Source organism: Panthera tigris, chromosome B1, assembly GCF_018350195.1.
Source record: "Panthera tigris isolate Pti1 chromosome B1, P.tigris_Pti1_mat1.1, whole genome shotgun sequence".
NCBI classification, from domain to species: Eukaryota; Metazoa; Chordata; class Mammalia; order Carnivora; family Felidae; genus Panthera; species Panthera tigris.
Window position 1 is genome coordinate 43,886,766 of NC_056663.1, and position 17,748 is coordinate 43,904,513.

The 17,748-nt window shown below is 40.9% G+C and overlaps 1 protein-coding gene across 10 annotated transcripts in view; it reads right to left on the reverse strand.

Moving 5' to 3' along the window:
• TACC1 (transforming acidic coiled-coil containing protein 1) overlaps positions 1–17,748 on the reverse strand; it is a 120,313-nt gene that overhangs the window by 17,462 nt on the left and 85,103 nt on the right. For 5 of the 10 annotated variants that reach the window (XR_006216643.1, XM_007097065.3, XM_042983424.1 and 2 more), the window contains 4 exons: positions 13,850–14,951; positions 10,165–10,225; positions 8,078–8,285; positions 5,462–5,514 (listed from right to left, as the gene is read on the reverse strand). Coding sequence is in view for 9 of the 10 variants with exons in the window: in XM_007097065.3 (XP_007097127.1) it covers positions 5,462–5,514; positions 8,078–8,285; positions 10,165–10,225; positions 13,850–14,951 (1,424 nt within the window). In the remaining variant the exon portion in view is untranslated. The remainder of the gene's footprint in view (positions 1–5,461; positions 5,515–8,077; positions 8,286–10,164; positions 10,226–13,849; positions 14,952–17,748) is intronic. The other 5 variants (XM_042983425.1, XM_042983428.1, XM_042983431.1 and 2 more) reach the window with 3 other exon arrangements.

Here is a 17,748-nt window from a genome sequence, read left to right on the forward strand (position 1 = left end):
CATGCTGAGTTCATCCCATCTTTTGCCCTTGAACTCACTGGACTAGTACCACCCCAGGTACTTCTCTCTAACAGAGACATGCCTGAAAAACCAAATGAACCTAACTTGTAAGAAGTTTAAGATGTCCTAAAAAATAAAAATAAAAAAATCAATAAAATAAATTGACTCCTACTTGAAAAATGCTGCAGACCAATAGCTGATAAACAAGATGAGACTGGCTACCCATCACTGACTGTCCTCTGGCCTTAGGTATTTTGCCCTGGCCGCCACCAACCACTGGCAATGAGACCGCAAAGGAATTCACTTCCAAGCAGCCCAGAGGTGTAAAACAGTGAATGCTAGGCTAACCAGACTCTTTCACTGAGCGTCCTGAATATGGTAATTGCTTCATGCAATACCTATCCCACATTCTAGGAAGTAGAAATTCACCAATTTCAGGAAGTTCAACTGGGGTTACTTTTTAAAAGATGGCAACATAGGATATGTTCAGCAGCTGGCTCCCAAGGCAAGCGTTCCCCATTTTTCCTTCTCACTCACCTTCCCGCCCTTTTCCTATCAGCACTGCCCCATCTCATAGAGGTCTAGCTCTTTGCAGCTTCCATCTTTTACGCTACCAATTCCCTCATCCTCACAACCACTCGGACCAGTCAGACAGGTGCTCTTGTTCTATGGATGAAGAAGTTGGGAATCCGGAAGTGGAACCAGTCTGTAGTTGAACCAGTCTGTTTCAAAAACCGGGTAAGCCACAGAGATCTGCAGCCGTGCAGAGCAATGCTTGGTCCCCTTGACACAACCTTCTTCAATCATCTCCTTGTTATTATCACACACTGAAAATACAAGGAAGCGCTCCCGCAGTACTTGGAAAACTTCAAAAGGAACTGGCTTCCCCAAGTGCACACACAGGCTGTTCTGCTGGAGCGTGTAGTTTCACCCTCTCGTGGGTGGGGACGGCAGGCACCCCTCCCTCTCAGAGATGAGGAAAGACAGGCCAAAGCCCAAGAGTGGCTGTGCTGCAATCAGGTGGCCCGGCTCCCAAAACAGTGATTTTACCCAGAAACATATGTCACTAATGCGTGAAGCCCTTGTGAGAGGACAACGCTCCTGAGACCCTATGTGCACATCCTCCTTCTGCTCACACTTCCACAGGCTCCTCCTCCACCCATGTCCCTTCACGTCTACTGCTCACTGTGTCCTGTAGGGAACACCGTGGGTCATGGCCTAATAGTGAGTCCTGAAAACAATTTACTGGGACACACAGTCTGCATTAAAAAATGGAATAGAATATCAGAGTAAATCACACAAAGGAAGGTAGATACTGGTTTGTCTGTTTGCTTTAATTTGAGAGAGAGCACGTGCAAGCAGGGGAGAGGGGAAGAGGGAGACAGAATCCCAAGCAGGCTCCACGCTCAGCACGGAGCCCAATACCAGGGCTTGAGCCCACGACCCTGGGATCATGACCTGAGCTAAAATCAAGAGTCAGATGTGAACCAACTATGCCACCCAGGTGCCCCTGACAGATACAATTTTGTGCAACTTTTTTTTCTAAATTTCCTTTTTTATTTTTTTTTAAGGTTTACTTATTTTTGAGAGAGAGAGAGAGAGAGAGAGCGCGAGCACACGAGCAGGAGAGGGACAGAAGTGGGGGGGGGGGGGTGTGGGGAGGCAGAGGATCCAAAGCAGGCTCTGTGCTGACAGCAGACAGCCTGATGTGGGGCTCAAACTCATAAACCGTGAGATCAAGATCTGAGCCTAAGTCCAATGCTTAACCAACTGAGCCATCCAGGTGCCCTTTGTACAATTTTTTTTTTATAAATATACAAATGCATATGTTGTGATGTGTTATCTCTCTATATATATGTTAGTCAAGATGCAAAAAAAAGTTTTTTTTCAATTATCCTGTGTCCCAAAGGCCTTCAAATCTATTAAATCCAACCCAGGCTTTTCTTGAACTCATGCTATGTACTTATTAGAACTGTCTCCTGGAAATAATGGACTTAGAAGGTCCCACAGATGTCTCAGAGCCACAGATCTAAAAATTAATTCCTACAATTCTGCTTTTCTTTCTGTATTCTTTTTTTTTTTAAAGACTTATTTTTTAAGTAATCTCTACACCCAACATGGGACTTAAACTTACAACCCCAAGAACACAAGTCACGTGCTCCACCAACTGAGCCAGGCAGATGCCAACTGTATTCTTAATTTACTGATTCCTGTGTTCAGCAGTATTTATTGTGGTAGGTGCTAAGGTAGCAGCAAACAGTCATCTACCTGCACCAAGCTTAAAGTGTTAGAAGGAAAGAAGGGAAAACAAGAAGTGACTCCAAGGAGTAGCTTCACAGAACTAAAAGAAATTCCATAAATTAAGGCAAGAGTCAGATGTGCGAGGGAGAGAGGAGACAGCAGATGCTGGAGACAAAGGCAGAGTCCCACTGCAGAAAGCCACATTGGCCATAGGAAGCGTCTGAACTTACTCTAAAGACAAGGGAAGCCAACCAGGAGGTTTAAGCAAAAAGTAACAAGATCAGTTTTGTGTTTAAAACATCACCTTGGCTTACGTAAAAGGATAAGAGAATAAGCCTGGGAACAGGGGGATTGGTTAGGAAATTACTCCTTCCTTCCTTCCCTCCCTCCCTTCATTTATATTTCATTATTTTTTTTTTACTTTTATTTTAGACAAAGAGAGCGCGTGAGCAGGGGAGAGAGGCGGGGGGCTGGGGAGAGAGAGAATCTTAAGCAGGCTCTATGTTCAGTATGTAGCCCAAAATGGTGCTCGATCTCACAACGATGGGATCATGACCTGAGCCAAAAACAAGAGTCAGACATTCAATTGACTGAACCACCCAGGTGCCCCTTACCATCGTATTTAAAAAGACTGGTGGTGGCCATGGGCTGGAGAAAAGTAGATGAATTTGCAATATATGGTTTCTGGACATAGAAACCACAGATCTTGCTTGTGGAAATAAGAGGGAAGGAGGAGTCCAAGGTTATCTTAGGTTTGTGGGGTGGGTTATCAGTAACACTGACCACTAGGACGTTAAAGGAAGAAACCCTGGGTGGCTTTTGCCAACCTTCCCTTGCCACCACCTCCACCCCAGCTGCAATGCACATCTCCCAAGTCGTCTTACCAAGCAGTCATGGTTCTACCTGATAAATCTCTCAGCCTCCAGCCCATCCTTTGAACTATTACTGATTATGATACTCCTTACTTACAACCCCACAATAGTCCCCAACTGCTTCTACCATGAATTCTAAGACTCCTGGCACCATGTCTATGGCCCCTGATGATCTGGCCCTCACCTACCTATGTAGAGTACCCTGTGATCACGTGAGATTACTAACAATTCCACTTGCTTACAAAGGCCATGCTTCTCACTTCCTGCCTTTGTGCAGGGCAACTCTGCTGCCCAGAAAGCCCTTCACTACCTTACCGGTCTTGCAAACCCTATTCTTTATTTACAACTAAGTTTTCAAATGGAGGAACCTCAGACAACACCACCTTAACCATGTGATCAAAGTTAATTCCACCAATAATGGGACACACTGAGATCCACAATGTCACTTCTGATGGATTCATACCCAAAATGCACAAACTGCATTTAATCACAAAGAAACACTGGACAAACCCAAATTGAAAGATATCCTACAAAACTGACCTGTATTCTTCAAAAGTGTCAAGGTCAGGAAAGATAGAGAGACTAAAGAACTATCACAGATTTTACAAATGAAACAATGAAGGAGGGTTCAATAAGGAGGTGGGGGGAAAACTGAGTTAATACCAATAAAAATGAAAAGTTATTAAAAAAAAAAAGAACTATCACAGATGATAGGAGACTAAGAACCTGAGAACTAAATGCAACATGCAATCCTGAGTTGGACTCTGCACCAGAAAGAGGACATTACTGAGACAAATGACAAAATTTGAATATGGTTTATAGGTTAGAAAATAATACTGTACCAGTGTTAATTGATTTTGTTAACTGTACGTGATTATATAAAATGTTAACATTCAGGGGCATCTGGGTGGCTCAGTTGGTTAAGCATCTGACTCTTGATTTTGGCTTAGGTCATGCTGAGCCCCATGTATGCTTACAGTGCGGAGCCTGCTTGGGATATTCTCTCTCTCTCTCTCTCTCTCTCCTCTCAAAATATTTTTTTTTAAATAAAATATTAAAATTCAAAGAGTATGAGTGAAAGAAAGATTTACAGGAATTCTTTGTACTGTTTTTGTAAGTCTATAAAGTTTTAAATAATTTTCTTTTAATGAGCTCAAATTCAGCCTCCCAGATACTGGCTACACAGGCAGTCAGCCCTGGCTCCCATAGGCCCTGGAACACATTCTATTACAACATTCATATAGCATTAGTTTCCATTTTGTATCTACTACCAGTACTGTTTAAAAAAAAAAAAAACACAATGCAAGGCATACATAATTTAAAAATTTTCACTAGCCATTTAAAAAGTAAAAAGATATAAGTGAAATTAATTTTAATAATATAGTTAACTATATTTAGATATATATCTAACAATACATCTATATCTATTTATATACATATTGAGATGATCATATCTTAGATATATGATATATATCTAACTATAGATATATATCTAACTATATATCTATATCTATCTCTATATATAGTTAGATATCTAACTATATCTATCTATGGATATAGATATATATCTATATCCATAGATAGATATAGTTATCTATAGTTAGATATAGTTATCTATAGATATAGATATAGATATAGTTATATATCTATATAGATATCTATATAGATATAGTTATCTAACTATAAATATATAGATATCTATATATCTATATATATAGTTAGATATCTAACTATAGTTAGATATATATCATGTATCTAAGATATGATCATCTCAATATGTAATCAATATAAAAGTTTGAAACATTTTTTTCTTTTCTTTTCTTTTTTTTGTACTAAGTCTTCAAAGACTAGTTGTATTTTATACTTAACAAGACATCTCAATTCAGACTGGCTACAGGTCAGGCGCTCAGTGGCCACTGGATAGGAGATCTCAGGATAGGCTATGAGCTCAAGTGAAGAAACTTGTATTTACATTTCATCCCCAGCACCAAACAATGACTACAGTTTATTTAATGAATTAACGCGGGCTTTAAAATAAATACTAAGGCGTGCCTGGGTAGCTCAGTTTAGCGTCTGACTTCAGCTCAGGTCATGATCTCACAGTTCATGAGTCTGAGCCTCTTGTCAGGCTCTGTGCTGACAGTTCAGAGCCTGGAGCCTGCTTCGGATTCTGTGTTTCCCTCCCTTTCTGCCCCTCCTCCCACTTGTGCTCTCTCTCAAAATAAATAAATAAATGAATGAATGAATGAATGAATGAATGAATAAATAAAAAATACTGAGAAAAAAAAAAAAAAGATTGAGCTGCACCTCCTCTACACCCCCTACCCCCTACAAATGTAGGAACTTACAGTCATGGTAGATCCATCTTTCTCCATCTTCTGGCACGTCTCTTTCTCTATGCCTAAAACACAGAGAGTCATTTTTATAGTTATCCCAAGAAGTCCGTTCCTTTCTTTCCTAGTGAAAGACTCTGAAAACCTCAGTGCAGGCCCAGACTGACGTCTATGAACACATGAACAGCATTTCAAGATTTTCAAGGGAGCACTGGCATTTGGTTGACGGCTGTGTAGTCTGTGTTAAACGTCTAAAATATTCAAAAGGGAAGTGTGGGGTTAGCCAGCCATACACAGGATCGCCATCTTCAGGTGGAAAGAACAGCAAGGCTGCCACCTTGTGTCCATGAAAAGTTCTGTAAGTTGTACCAACCAAGGGACTATTTCAGAAAGAGGAAGCGACAAGAATGCTATTTTCTTACCAAGTCTGAGTCAATTTAAATTCCAGCCCAGGAGGGTATCCTCAGACTAATTAATGTAGCAGACAAAACAATAAACTCTAAATTTCAATGCCTGAAAATATAAATTCATTCTCCTCCCCACACCCTTCAAACTTGTCTCCAGTCTACCTTCCACTCTACCACCACCAAAGGCAACATTAAAATAAAAAATACTATGCCTTTTCTAATTAAAGGAATGTGTACTCATTGAAGAAAAAATGTTAAATATGAAAGGGCACACAATTTTCAAGCTACCATCTTCCATGTAGCCACAACAAATTACTATCTAAGTGTACTGTCTATTCATAGTGGATTGTTGAACACACAAATGTGACCATCACTATTCTGCTTACAAACCTTCAATGGCTCCCCTATACCTGTAGGATCGGGTCCAGATTCCCCAGTACAACCTCGTTTTCCCACTTGTCCTAGAGTCACAGAGAACTACTGGGCACTCACCAACATGACAGGTTCCTTCCCATCCCTGGGAGAGATTCTTGTTCCCTGGAGCACATCTGTGTACGTCTCTATCAAGACCTAGAGCAAAGGTGACTCTCCCCAGGAAACAGACTCTGCCTGAGTCACCTGACAGTCCGTATTCCTTTCCCACCTCCACATATCTACCACCCCCCTGCATGACCACAGTCTCTGCCTGCTCCCAGGACATGGCTGATCAGTTACATACACGGTAGCACGAGCTATTCACTATCTCTGAGGATAGCACTATAGTTAACAGAACCCCTGCTCTAGAAATTTCTGTTGGAAGGAATTTCCTTCTAGTGAGGAAGAATATAATTCAAATATCTACATGCTCCTCTACTGAAGGAAGTTCAAAGAGGAATCACTCATAGTCCTTAACCTCAGCCAGTTCATCAAAGACAACTTTTATAATAAATATATGGGGAATAGAAACGGTAAGAAGAAATGTGGTGGGAACATAAAGTGTGGTGGAAGCCAAGAAACAGTTTGGAGAGAAACCAGAAAGAATTGGGCAGAATGTTTATAGGAGATGGCAAAGAAAGGTATTTCAAATGTAAGAAATAAACGTAGGTACAAGAGTACTCAAGGTTATTCTACATAACTGGGGTAGAGGGGTGCAGATGGGAAAGCGGCCTGGGAAGAAAGCTGGAACAGTGCCTGGCATGTATACTTCACAGATGGGAAGCTGCAACCTGGGCAGCAGGGAGAGGCCGAGGGAGTAACTCTCCCAAAGTCATCTACTTCCCTGGTTTGATTGTGATTTTTAAAGTCCTAAGTATAAAAGTCCCCACATCAAATTACATTGCTGAAAATCTGAGATGTTAATAATAATGTTTAAGGTAGTCAGGGACATGGCTCTTAACATTTCACAAGTCAGGTTGAAGGCCACAGATGTAACTTGGGGCCTGGAAAGGGACCTCAGCTCTAGAATGTTCTAATGAGTTCAACAGTAAGAAGCTTCAGCATAGGTTAGTCTAGTTAGTTCTTATCAGAACATTAAAGATTTTTTAGGATATTGGTCAATTTCAATCTACTACATCCCTGAACAGGAAAATGTGTAATATTCTAGTAATGAAAGCAATCTCTTCCCACATCAGCACTGTGGCCAAAAGACCATGAAACCAGATGGCCTAGGTTCGAATCCTACTTCTCGTAACGAACTATAGAAATGATCCCTGAAAGTATAGTCTTCGAATCCTACTTCTCTACCATTTGCTACTCAAGTGACCTTGGCTGACCTACTTAACTTCTATGTCTCACCTCCCTTCTCTGAAAAATGGGGTAAAAAAATAACACCTACCAAGGACTAATCAGCTAATACATGTAAAGCATGTAGAACTATTCCTGCACGTGGTAAGCCATTATACGTGTTAAATATTATTATTTCTGTAAGTTGAACAATCACAACATGGCTACAGGCCACTGTATTTTGAGATGTGACCACACTAAAAGAAATTATTACAAAATTCAAGTCGTCTCATATGTCGGTGTTTCCTGTGCCTTGTGCCACACTCATCCCTATGTCTCTGGTTCTTTGATAAGACTCCCTTCTGTGCCCCTCGTCTAGGTAAAGAAGCAAAGCACAGACCAGCATCCTACATCTATCCTCCAAGTGACCCAATTCTCTAATCTCTTTAAAGTACCTCCTGCATTGGCTTTCAGGCATTTCTAGGCTTAAGTACATTATAAAGATGAACATATACTTCCATACCTGCTTCTGAGGATGAAAACGCATGATTTATGGCAGACACGGGAACATTGGAACATTCAAAGTACTCCAGGTCTTCCTCTGGCTCACCTTTCACCTCGGCCCCAGTTGATTTCTGACCAGATGAAGTGGACGCCAGTTTCTCCTCGTCAGTAGCATGGCCATCCCTATTAGAAATGTCTGAAATCTGGGAGATCACTGCTCCTTCATCCTGGGAAATGCAACACATCAGATGCTACCGTTTAGGAAAACCAACAGTGGGGATGGTGATGTCTCAGGAATGGGGCAGGACAGACCATTCCACATGGATGTCTGACAAGACTCAACCACAGATTTGGTACCAATCAAAGAAGAAGCTGGGGTCTCTTAATCATGGAATGCTATGTTTCCTAGAAGCTACCTTCACATCTGAGGTTTGAAAAATTAACCTTTAGCCCACCCAGACTTACAAGCAAGAAGCTGAAGTGGTCCAAGGCAACGGTTTTCAAATATTTTACTCATATACACCTTGAATTGTTTTGGAAAACCTAGGTACCCCACTGTATTTTCAGATGACATCCAAAAACATCTCAGCATAAATATAAAAAACTGCAAAGGATACAATTATCTGGTACACTTTAAACACTGGCCTTGCCTAATTCAATCTAGTTACCAGAGTGATTTGATGATACTCTATCGTCTATTTAAAATCAAGCACGAACACGCTCCTCAATAGCTTTAATAGTCAGAATTTGCATCATACCCTTTCCCCTCTGAATTTGTACTTCCACTCTACTTCCTCCAAGAAATCATCCTTTAAAAAAGCATTTATATGCTTGAAAGTCTTTTAAAGTTCTCCCTACCATCTTTCTCAGTTAAAAAAGATAAAAATTAAAAAAAAAATTCTATGACTATAAGTCTTTAAGTATTAACATTTTTGCTTCTGAAGAGCTAATCATTATAATTAACTAATGCACAATTTATCCTAAAAATATCACAACTTTTGATAAGTACTATCAAATACAAAAGTTTCTACTTTTGTATCGATTACATTTTGTTGAATCAATTATTTAAAACTTTTGCAGTGTGATACGTGCAATTTTTCTGAATCAAATCAAAGGTAAATTTCTCACAGTTCTTGTTGCCACTTTAGCCGCATTTGAAAGTGGATAATTACACACTTGTAATAGATGAAAAAATAAATCAGAGGACAAATCATTTTTGTTTGTTTTTAATCTTAAGCCATGTACCCAAGTTTTTGGTCCAAACTGTGTAAAGTTAGTTAAACTTAAAATGCATTCTGTTAACCAGTGAATGCGTTTCTGTAATCATGGTTATGCTAAAATAGTTTAAAAAGGATCTTATCCCAATCAGATGGGTCTGCGTGCTTGATTTTCTGTGTTTCTCAATTCATATGGTCATGGACAAATATTTATTGCTAGAAGGAAATAAGGGTCTGCATGAATTTTATTCCTGTTTTTCATTTTTTAAATTATAAATCAGTAAAGAGTCTTATATATTTAAGCCTACTTATATAAATAAGTGAAACAGAAAAAAGTTTTGTAATAGAAATGTCTTTCAATTCTTTGAAACTCTTTCCAAGTTACATACCCAAGCAAATCTATAATCAAAAATTATTTTTTAAATTGAGATATAAGTGACATATAACATTGTGTCAAAGGTAATTTTCAATAATCAGGTGACATCTCAGGTTCTCCTACCTCATTGGAAGCAATGAATTAGAAAACCATTTGACTTTTAAAAAAAGTTATTAAAGTCCTTCACTTTCTTAAAATATACACCAATATTTCAAATCTGCCCTTTGTTTGATGTCCCAGACATCAAATGCACCTTAGTAAGATTTAGAATGAAAGAAAACTTTACTCAAAAGAAGTGGGAAAAGGATAGTATGAAGGGCTCCTATGTTCTCAGGAGCCTTCTCAGGTCACTGTGGGAAGTTAAGGATCTGGAAATTGGTTTCCTCAAAACTAGATACTCAGACACCCACTGCAAACTCTTCGTTAATCTACCCCTCGCTCCCCCAGGAGGATACAAACACCACTTTGGGGCCACTGATCTAAGAGACATCCTGATGATAGGCATGGACTCACCTGAGAACACCCGTCCAAAGCAAGAGACTGTGTTTCATATTTCTTCACCTTACAGCCACTCCTGGAAAGGAAAAACAAAAACAAAAAACAAAAACAGGCCATTTTGGAATCACATTGGCAATTTCCAAGCTATGAGATGGCACAGAGACAGCAATGTGTGCAGAGAGAAGCGAAAGCATACAGCACCACACAAGTTCTACATCTACACATTTGAGAGGGGGACACCTTTTATGTCTCTGAATCTTCTCCCAAGAGACAAGGCAAGCAATGAAGTGTAGCTCAGCTCACTCTCTGAAAAGACCTCCTCATATGCTTCTGTGGGATGTTACACACCAGTACTCTGACCCCTACGGGTTCTGATTACATGCCACCAAGCCTTTCAGAGTAGCCTTAGCACCTAGAGACATTCGGTTCATCTGATCCCAACTCACTTGGCTTTGACATTCATTAGAAAAATTACCACGCCGGACCAGATTCTTTAAAAAAGTTCTTTATTGCACTAGAAGCCACATAAGTCTGATAGGACAGTTCCAGACCTGTGTGCTGACAGAGAAGAACTGTGGTCAACAGAAAGTACAAAAATAAAACTATTTGCGTAAATTGTTACCATTCCTATGAAGCAGTAAGATGGAAAGCAAATGTCAAGTATTTGTGCCAAGACTGGAACTGGGGAAAACTCAAACCACCTGTTATTTTTTAACTAGCACATAATTTATGATCCGAGGATTGGTTCAGATGCTGTTCTGTTTTAACGCACTTAAAATTTCCAGTAAAAACGCCACTCTGACAAAATAAATACATTTACAACTTTTTCTTCTTCTGCAGGGGGGACGGGGCTGGGTGTGGGGGGCAAGACGAGCATATAAAGTTCCCAGAATGTGCACGACTACGTCTAGTTTCTGGTTTTCTTTCCTAATAGTCTTACTAAACGCCACCCCCTGCCACCAAACCACCAAATTTGAGTTGCTTCTGAAATGTATCCCCTGCTCCAAGCCAGCAACCTTATCCTATCAAAGAAGTCCGTTATTTCCAACAACCGCAGAGCAGTCAGTCCCTCCAATCACTGTTGGGATGATGTGGGGGCCAAGCCAGCACGCATTATCAAAGCGCCACGTGAGGCGTGCCGAGCTGGGGAGCGCAAGCTCTCGCACCTAAGGTGGAAGGTTGGTCTCCACTCCGTTAGGTACAGACGATTGCAAGGCTAAGCTGACTCATGAAGTGGCAGATGAAGTGCAAAAAAAAAAAAAAAAAAATCATCAGAAGGTCAAACTCAGATATAGAAGCCAACATGCTATGGAGAGATGGTCTGGGGGAGAGGACGTGCCAAAGGTCCCAGGGACGAACAGAAACGGCCGGGGTACTTACAACAGAAAACAGAGAAATTTCACTTGTTCAGTAGTCCTGATGCACCAACAAAATTAGAGACAGGAAAGAGACAGACAGATGGAGAAAAAAATCATGTAAAGCCTGGAATATTTATCTGTAGTCTGGTAGATGTAAAGGCTGCAAAATTCTTTCTATGAGGTGAGACACAAATAAAGATGTCGTATTCATGAATGTTACCATTGGTGAGCGAATGATTATCAGGAACCTCTCTCTAATGCAGAAAGAGTGGTAGAAACACTCAGAAATGCCTCATATCCAAATTTATAGAGGAAGAGTAAACTTCCAAATATTCGTGAATATAAAAAACCAACATTTCACTACTGAGAACATTTAAATGTCTCGTCACCCAGATTAAAGGCAATGCATGAATACAACAATAGTGGACAACATTTCTGCTCATAACTACTATAGGTGTGTATCACCAAGAAGCTTAAAATGGTTTTACATTAACTTATCTTATTTGATCCACAAAATACCAATCATGGAGAGTATGAGGTCTCTACTTCACAGGAGGAGAATCTGAGATGCCAATTACATGCATCTTTTAAAAAGTCATACAAGTGACCTGTTAACAGAACCTCTAACTCCCCACTCGCTTCTACTTCCACATGCATACTTCCAGTCTTTCTTACCAACAAAGGGATTTTCTACACAAAGCCCAAGTTACATAAGAGGTCACACACCGTCTCTTATAGAAGGAACAAGGAGATAAGAGGTTTGATTATATAACACATACAAAAAAAATCTACAAGGTACATTAAACCAAGAAGTTCACTCACCAAGAACAGAACAGGAGGAAAATGCTACCAGGTGAGGGTGGAAGGACTGAGAGGGTACTTCCTGCTACTGAAAATTTGGTGTACGATAACTTCCCTCCCTCTGGTCCAGATTTAGTCTCATCTAACATGAATGTACTGGCTATACAGCTTCAACATGCAACTGAAGGGGAGGCTCCCAAGGACTCCTTACTAATTTGGCTAGCCAGAAGCACCGCACAGGAAGCACCAAGGCAATGATGTGGCCAACACATACCCCAAGCACTGTCTAGACAGGTAACTAACCTCAGCCACAGAAGGGCACCTGGCAGACCCCAGATCAATAATATTTTTCAGCAACCATTTAACTGCTCATATATAACCAAAGAACAAATCAAGAGCTACTAATGACATTTCAATCACCTTAGGCATTCTGGGGTTGCTGAAGAAAGGATTTCTCATGGTTCAAGCTTCTTGGTCCTGATGCTTTCTGCTCTTTAACTTTTCTCTCTAGTATACTTCATCACACCACACTAGCATACTCCTTTAGGTCACAGTAATGCTGAACATTATTTCCCTGACTCATCTACACTGACAGCTGGAAATAACAGTACTTTTTCTCATTCTCCCTTTTTACTTTTCATCCTCTGTGTCATTGGTCCAACTTTATTTTTAGTAAAATGTCACAAGGTCACAAAAGGATATATTGTCATCAACTCAAGTTCTGTGAAAAGGTAACCCTGTAACAAATTTAAATTGAAACTTTACGTGGAATAAATATGGCTTGATCACTCTGGGAACTTCAAGGACCCTGCAAAAGTGGTTATGGCGTTCCCAGAAAAGAGGGGAGGGAGAGGGAGACAACGCACAACAAAAGACTAATTTAGTCAGATTTACAAGAATGTTTAAAATATTCTTGCTTCTTACTGCAAATTGACCTCCGTATTGATGGAGCCATAAGCTAAACATGGAGACATAAGAATTCTTAGCAACTTTTTGTGGTAGATTTGTTTGTGACAAAAGTCACAGCTTTCTGTTTTAAGTGAAAGACTTCTATAAGACCTTTTGGGACCATTTTGCACGTTACTGATATTAGACCGGTAATCAATCTGGAGAGATGGAATTTTCCTTTTATCCAGAGAATCTGAAGATGGTGGCCAGCACTGACACTTGAATTCTGTATATGAAGCAATTCCTGACAGCCTGGATAGGATTTCTGAAAACCATCAAATCTCTGCCTGTTGTACACTCCTCTTCTTTTTTTTTTTAATAGGAAAAATGTACCCAAGGTGTGGAGGTGGGAGAGGTCAGCCGAATAAGCTGAGGATTCAGAAACAAAGCAGACACCCACCAAGGACAACTCTGGCACTTCTAACTGTACGCCAGAGTTAAGCAAAACAGTGAGGGCTATAGCATAAAGCTCTAAGCTGCAGGTCTGCCCCGATGCACCTCAAAGATCACTTCGGTTCACCAAAACCAAAAACAGCTGGCTGCCAAACTCAGAAAGTACACAGAACACAACACCCACGCCCGTCGCCACTCACGTTATTAAACGCGACTTTGCCTTCTTGGGTGATTCTAAGATTTCATTAATATGATTACCGGCGGGAGAACAAAAGTCACTGCTTGCTAAAGTTGTAGTTGGTTTAAAGGGATCCATGGATTCGTCAAGGTGGTAGGAGCCCTTAGAGGAGAGAGGGGGGGTGTTCTGCAGAGCGGAGAGGCCCCCAAAGGGACTGAAGTTGGGGTTATCCCACTGGCTGGGAGCCAGCTTAGCAGATGCCTGGGAGGGAGGAGCGCTGTCTGTAGCTGGGTCTGCAGGCTGGTGCCCACCTTTGGCGCCTACTGGCTTACTGACGCTATCTTTCTGTACCTTGGGAGGCAGTTTGCTACCCAGTTTCCTGCCAAGTTTCTTCGGAAGGCCTTTCCTGGACTCTACATTTTCCACATCTTCTGTGAAATCAAACTCGAGTTTCAGAGGTGAGTTCCTGGACTCCTCCAGCAGCTCAACTCCAGAGTCGTTGGTGTCACTGCCAGGGGTGCTCGAGGTCTCCTTAGTGTCAGGAGGAGGTTTCTGGATCCTGGCGCCTCCTAGCAAAGGATTTGCTTTCCCATCCATCTCATCAGCACAGAACTGATAGGATGCCTGGGGGAGAGGTGAGCCCTCTAGGGCAACATCAGCCTCTAAAAATTCACCAATCGTCTTCTTCCTCAGAGAGATGGGTTTGGGCTTTCTTAGCTTGCTTCTGCTGGGAACAGGCTCTGGACAGGAGTTGCCAGCCTTCAGGTCAGCTTCTGTGGAGGCCTCCAGCGTCACCCCCATGGTGCCTTCTGTCATTGCCTTGTCGGGGATGGCTTCTGGTGTGCTGGAGGGCAAAGCCTCGCCTGAGACCACAGTTAGACAGCCATAAGCTGCCTTCGTTCCTAGAGCTGCCGGGGCGTCCGTGGAATTCTTGGTTTCTATCGAAAATGGCCTCACTACTGAAATTTTGCTACTATCATGTTCAGGTTCTTCTTTGAAATCCTTGACTGGGTAAGAAGCAATAGCCTGCTGTGACACCTCATTTTCTGAGGGTCTAGAACAAGTCTCAGATGAGCATTTTTCAACCACTTCTGCTACCAGCTGTTCATCAACTTCTTGTGATTCTAAAAACAAAACACAAAAGCCATCTATTAAAGACTTATCTTTTTGGCGTTGGTAAATACTCTCTACTAGCTGAATCTACCCAGACAAGCAGCAAATTCCTCCCTCTTTAAGAGCTTCTATTAAGCATCTCTAAGGTTCAGCAAGGTTGGCAGAGCAGCCTGGAAAGGAACAGTTGGTATTACACGCTAAAGTCAATCTTCCTATCCAAAATGTATACATGTTTTATCCAAGCTATACACATAATAATTAGACCAAATAGAGCCACTGAGGAAAAGACGAAATAGATTGTGAGACTATTGCAAGGCATATTCATATGATGTTAACATTCCACAGGTTAAAGTAACCAGTCTGGAAAAAGCTTGAGACACTGCCAGCTCAGATAGAGGGTTCAGATCTTGAACCGACACAGTTCCCAGGGCCTGCCTGACAGCTTCAGGGTCCAAATGCTACACGGTACACAGATTTTAATCTCTGGATGTTAAAAACAAGTATTCTCTCTTCCCTAGACTATAGTTTAAATAATCGAACTGTTTCAAAATTAAATGAAAAACCCACCATGGCCTGCTCAGAGTAACTTCTCTATAGACTTAAAAAACTGAAAGAAACCAAATAAAAAACCTAATTTGAAAAAGCAGATACAGGGGCACCTGGGTGACTCTGTTGGTTAAGTGTCTGACTTCAGCTCAGGTCATGATCTCTCGGTTTGTGAGTTTGAGCCCCACATTGGGCTCTGCGCTGACAGCTCAGAACCTGCTTCTGATCCTGTCTCCCTCTCTCTGTACCTCCCAGCTCATGCTCTCAATCTCTCTCTCAAAAAACAAAACCAAAAACATTAGAAAGAAAGAAAGAAGAAAGCAGATATGGAAATGGCTTTAAAACAAACAGTCTTGGGGTGATGGCTGGTTCAACTGGTAGGGCATGCGAGTCCTGATCTCAGGTCATCTTGGGTCATGAGTTCAAGCCCTACGATGGGCATAGAGCTTACTTAAGAAAGAAAAAATCGACTGGATTTAATAAAACTTAAAAAGAGAATCAATGTTACTTAAAAGCAACCACCACCACCACTACCAATAGTTCTTATTTTACTAAGACATAAATCATACAATAATAAAGTTTTTTTTTTTAGAAGTTCTGTCTCAAACTGGGCCAGGTATTCTCTCAAAACACTTGTGAAAAATAAGGATCCTTTCTAATCTGGGTCTTATTAGAAGGAATGCTGCAATTAGGAAGGTGAAAGTGAGGGTATTTCCTTAAAGCACAAACTAAGATAGTACTTTCCTGACTAGTTACCTGAAATAACGATCGAATAGCAGCAACAAAAACCGAATAAATTGGTATTATCATGGTATCTTGTGATTTTAAAGGAAACTCAGAGGGGCACCTGGGTGGCTCAGCTGGTTAAGCTAGGCTCAATTCATGATCTCATGGGTTCATGAGTTCAGGCCCCACAGCGGGCTCCCTGTTGACAGTGTGGAACTTGCTTGGGATTCTCTCTCTCCCTCTCTCTCTGACCCTTCCCTGGTTGAGCTCTCTCTTCTCTCTCTCAAAACAAACAAACAAACAAACAATTAAAGAAACTCAGAGATGACCCTCTAATCCTACTTTCTAGCCCTACTTCTAATCCAGGAACAAAAAAGTGAGCACCACAGGAAGAGTTTTTTAAACCACCCACACATATTTTCACAAAACTCCTTTAGGACTACAATTAGGTAGGCAGTGGCTTACAAACTGTATTCTGCACAGATGCTTCAGGAATTCTATCAATGTCCAATGTAAGTTTTGTTTTCAAATACACATTTAACTATTATTAATACCGTAATCTTAAGAAAGCTTTCAACACATGGTATCTGGGATTTGCTTTAACATACATCAAAAGAATTTCTTTCTAAAAATAGTAAATGTGGCAAAATCTTGATAACTGTTGAATCTGGGGATGGGTATACAGGAGTCTTCACTGTGCTACCTTCTCTGTTGCACAATTGCGAAAAGGTTCAAAATAAAAATATTTTCAACTCAACTGCATTACACACAAAATTTTAACAAGAATGTTTTAAAGTGTACCAAAAAATTAACATGTCTGTAGATAGATATATACATAGGAAAATCTGCACACACACACATCTGAACTGTTATGAATTCTGTGCTGATGGGGAAGGGTAGACAAACGACAATGAAAACACATCACCAGAAACCCAGCGCTGCAAAGATTTACATGTATCCAGATGCTGTAGGCTCAGGGAGAAGCCAGGCCAGGTCTAAGCACCCCTGCTCATAACCTAGCATCCAATCAGTTACAGAAAATGGAATCTCGATTATATCGAAATACAGACAGTTATCACTTAAAGTTTTGGTGCTTACCATGAGCTTTTTAGATTCAACATGTATGGTACGATAAAAATATACATTTGTTCTTTGTGCTGGGTTCCCAACACAGGTCTAAAACTCTTGGAATCTCAGGGGTGATAAGTGTCTTTTGTATGCTCCTGAGGTGACTGGTGGCCCCTCTAGCTTCAGGATGGGGGCTGGTCACCAGAAAGGTCAAGCAGTAGACAAGGTTGGAACTTTCAGCTCCACCACCCCCCCCCCTCACCTTAGGGGAGGAGGGAAGCAGGAAGTGAAGTCTAATCACCAATAGCCAGTGATTTAATCAACGATGCCAAAGTATGGGTAAAAACCCCTAAACTATGGGGTTTGGGGACCTTACAGGTTGATGACCTTCTCAAAGTGCTGGAAATATGTATACCCATAATAACAACAACAAAATCTTGAAACTATGTGTGGTGACAGATATTAATT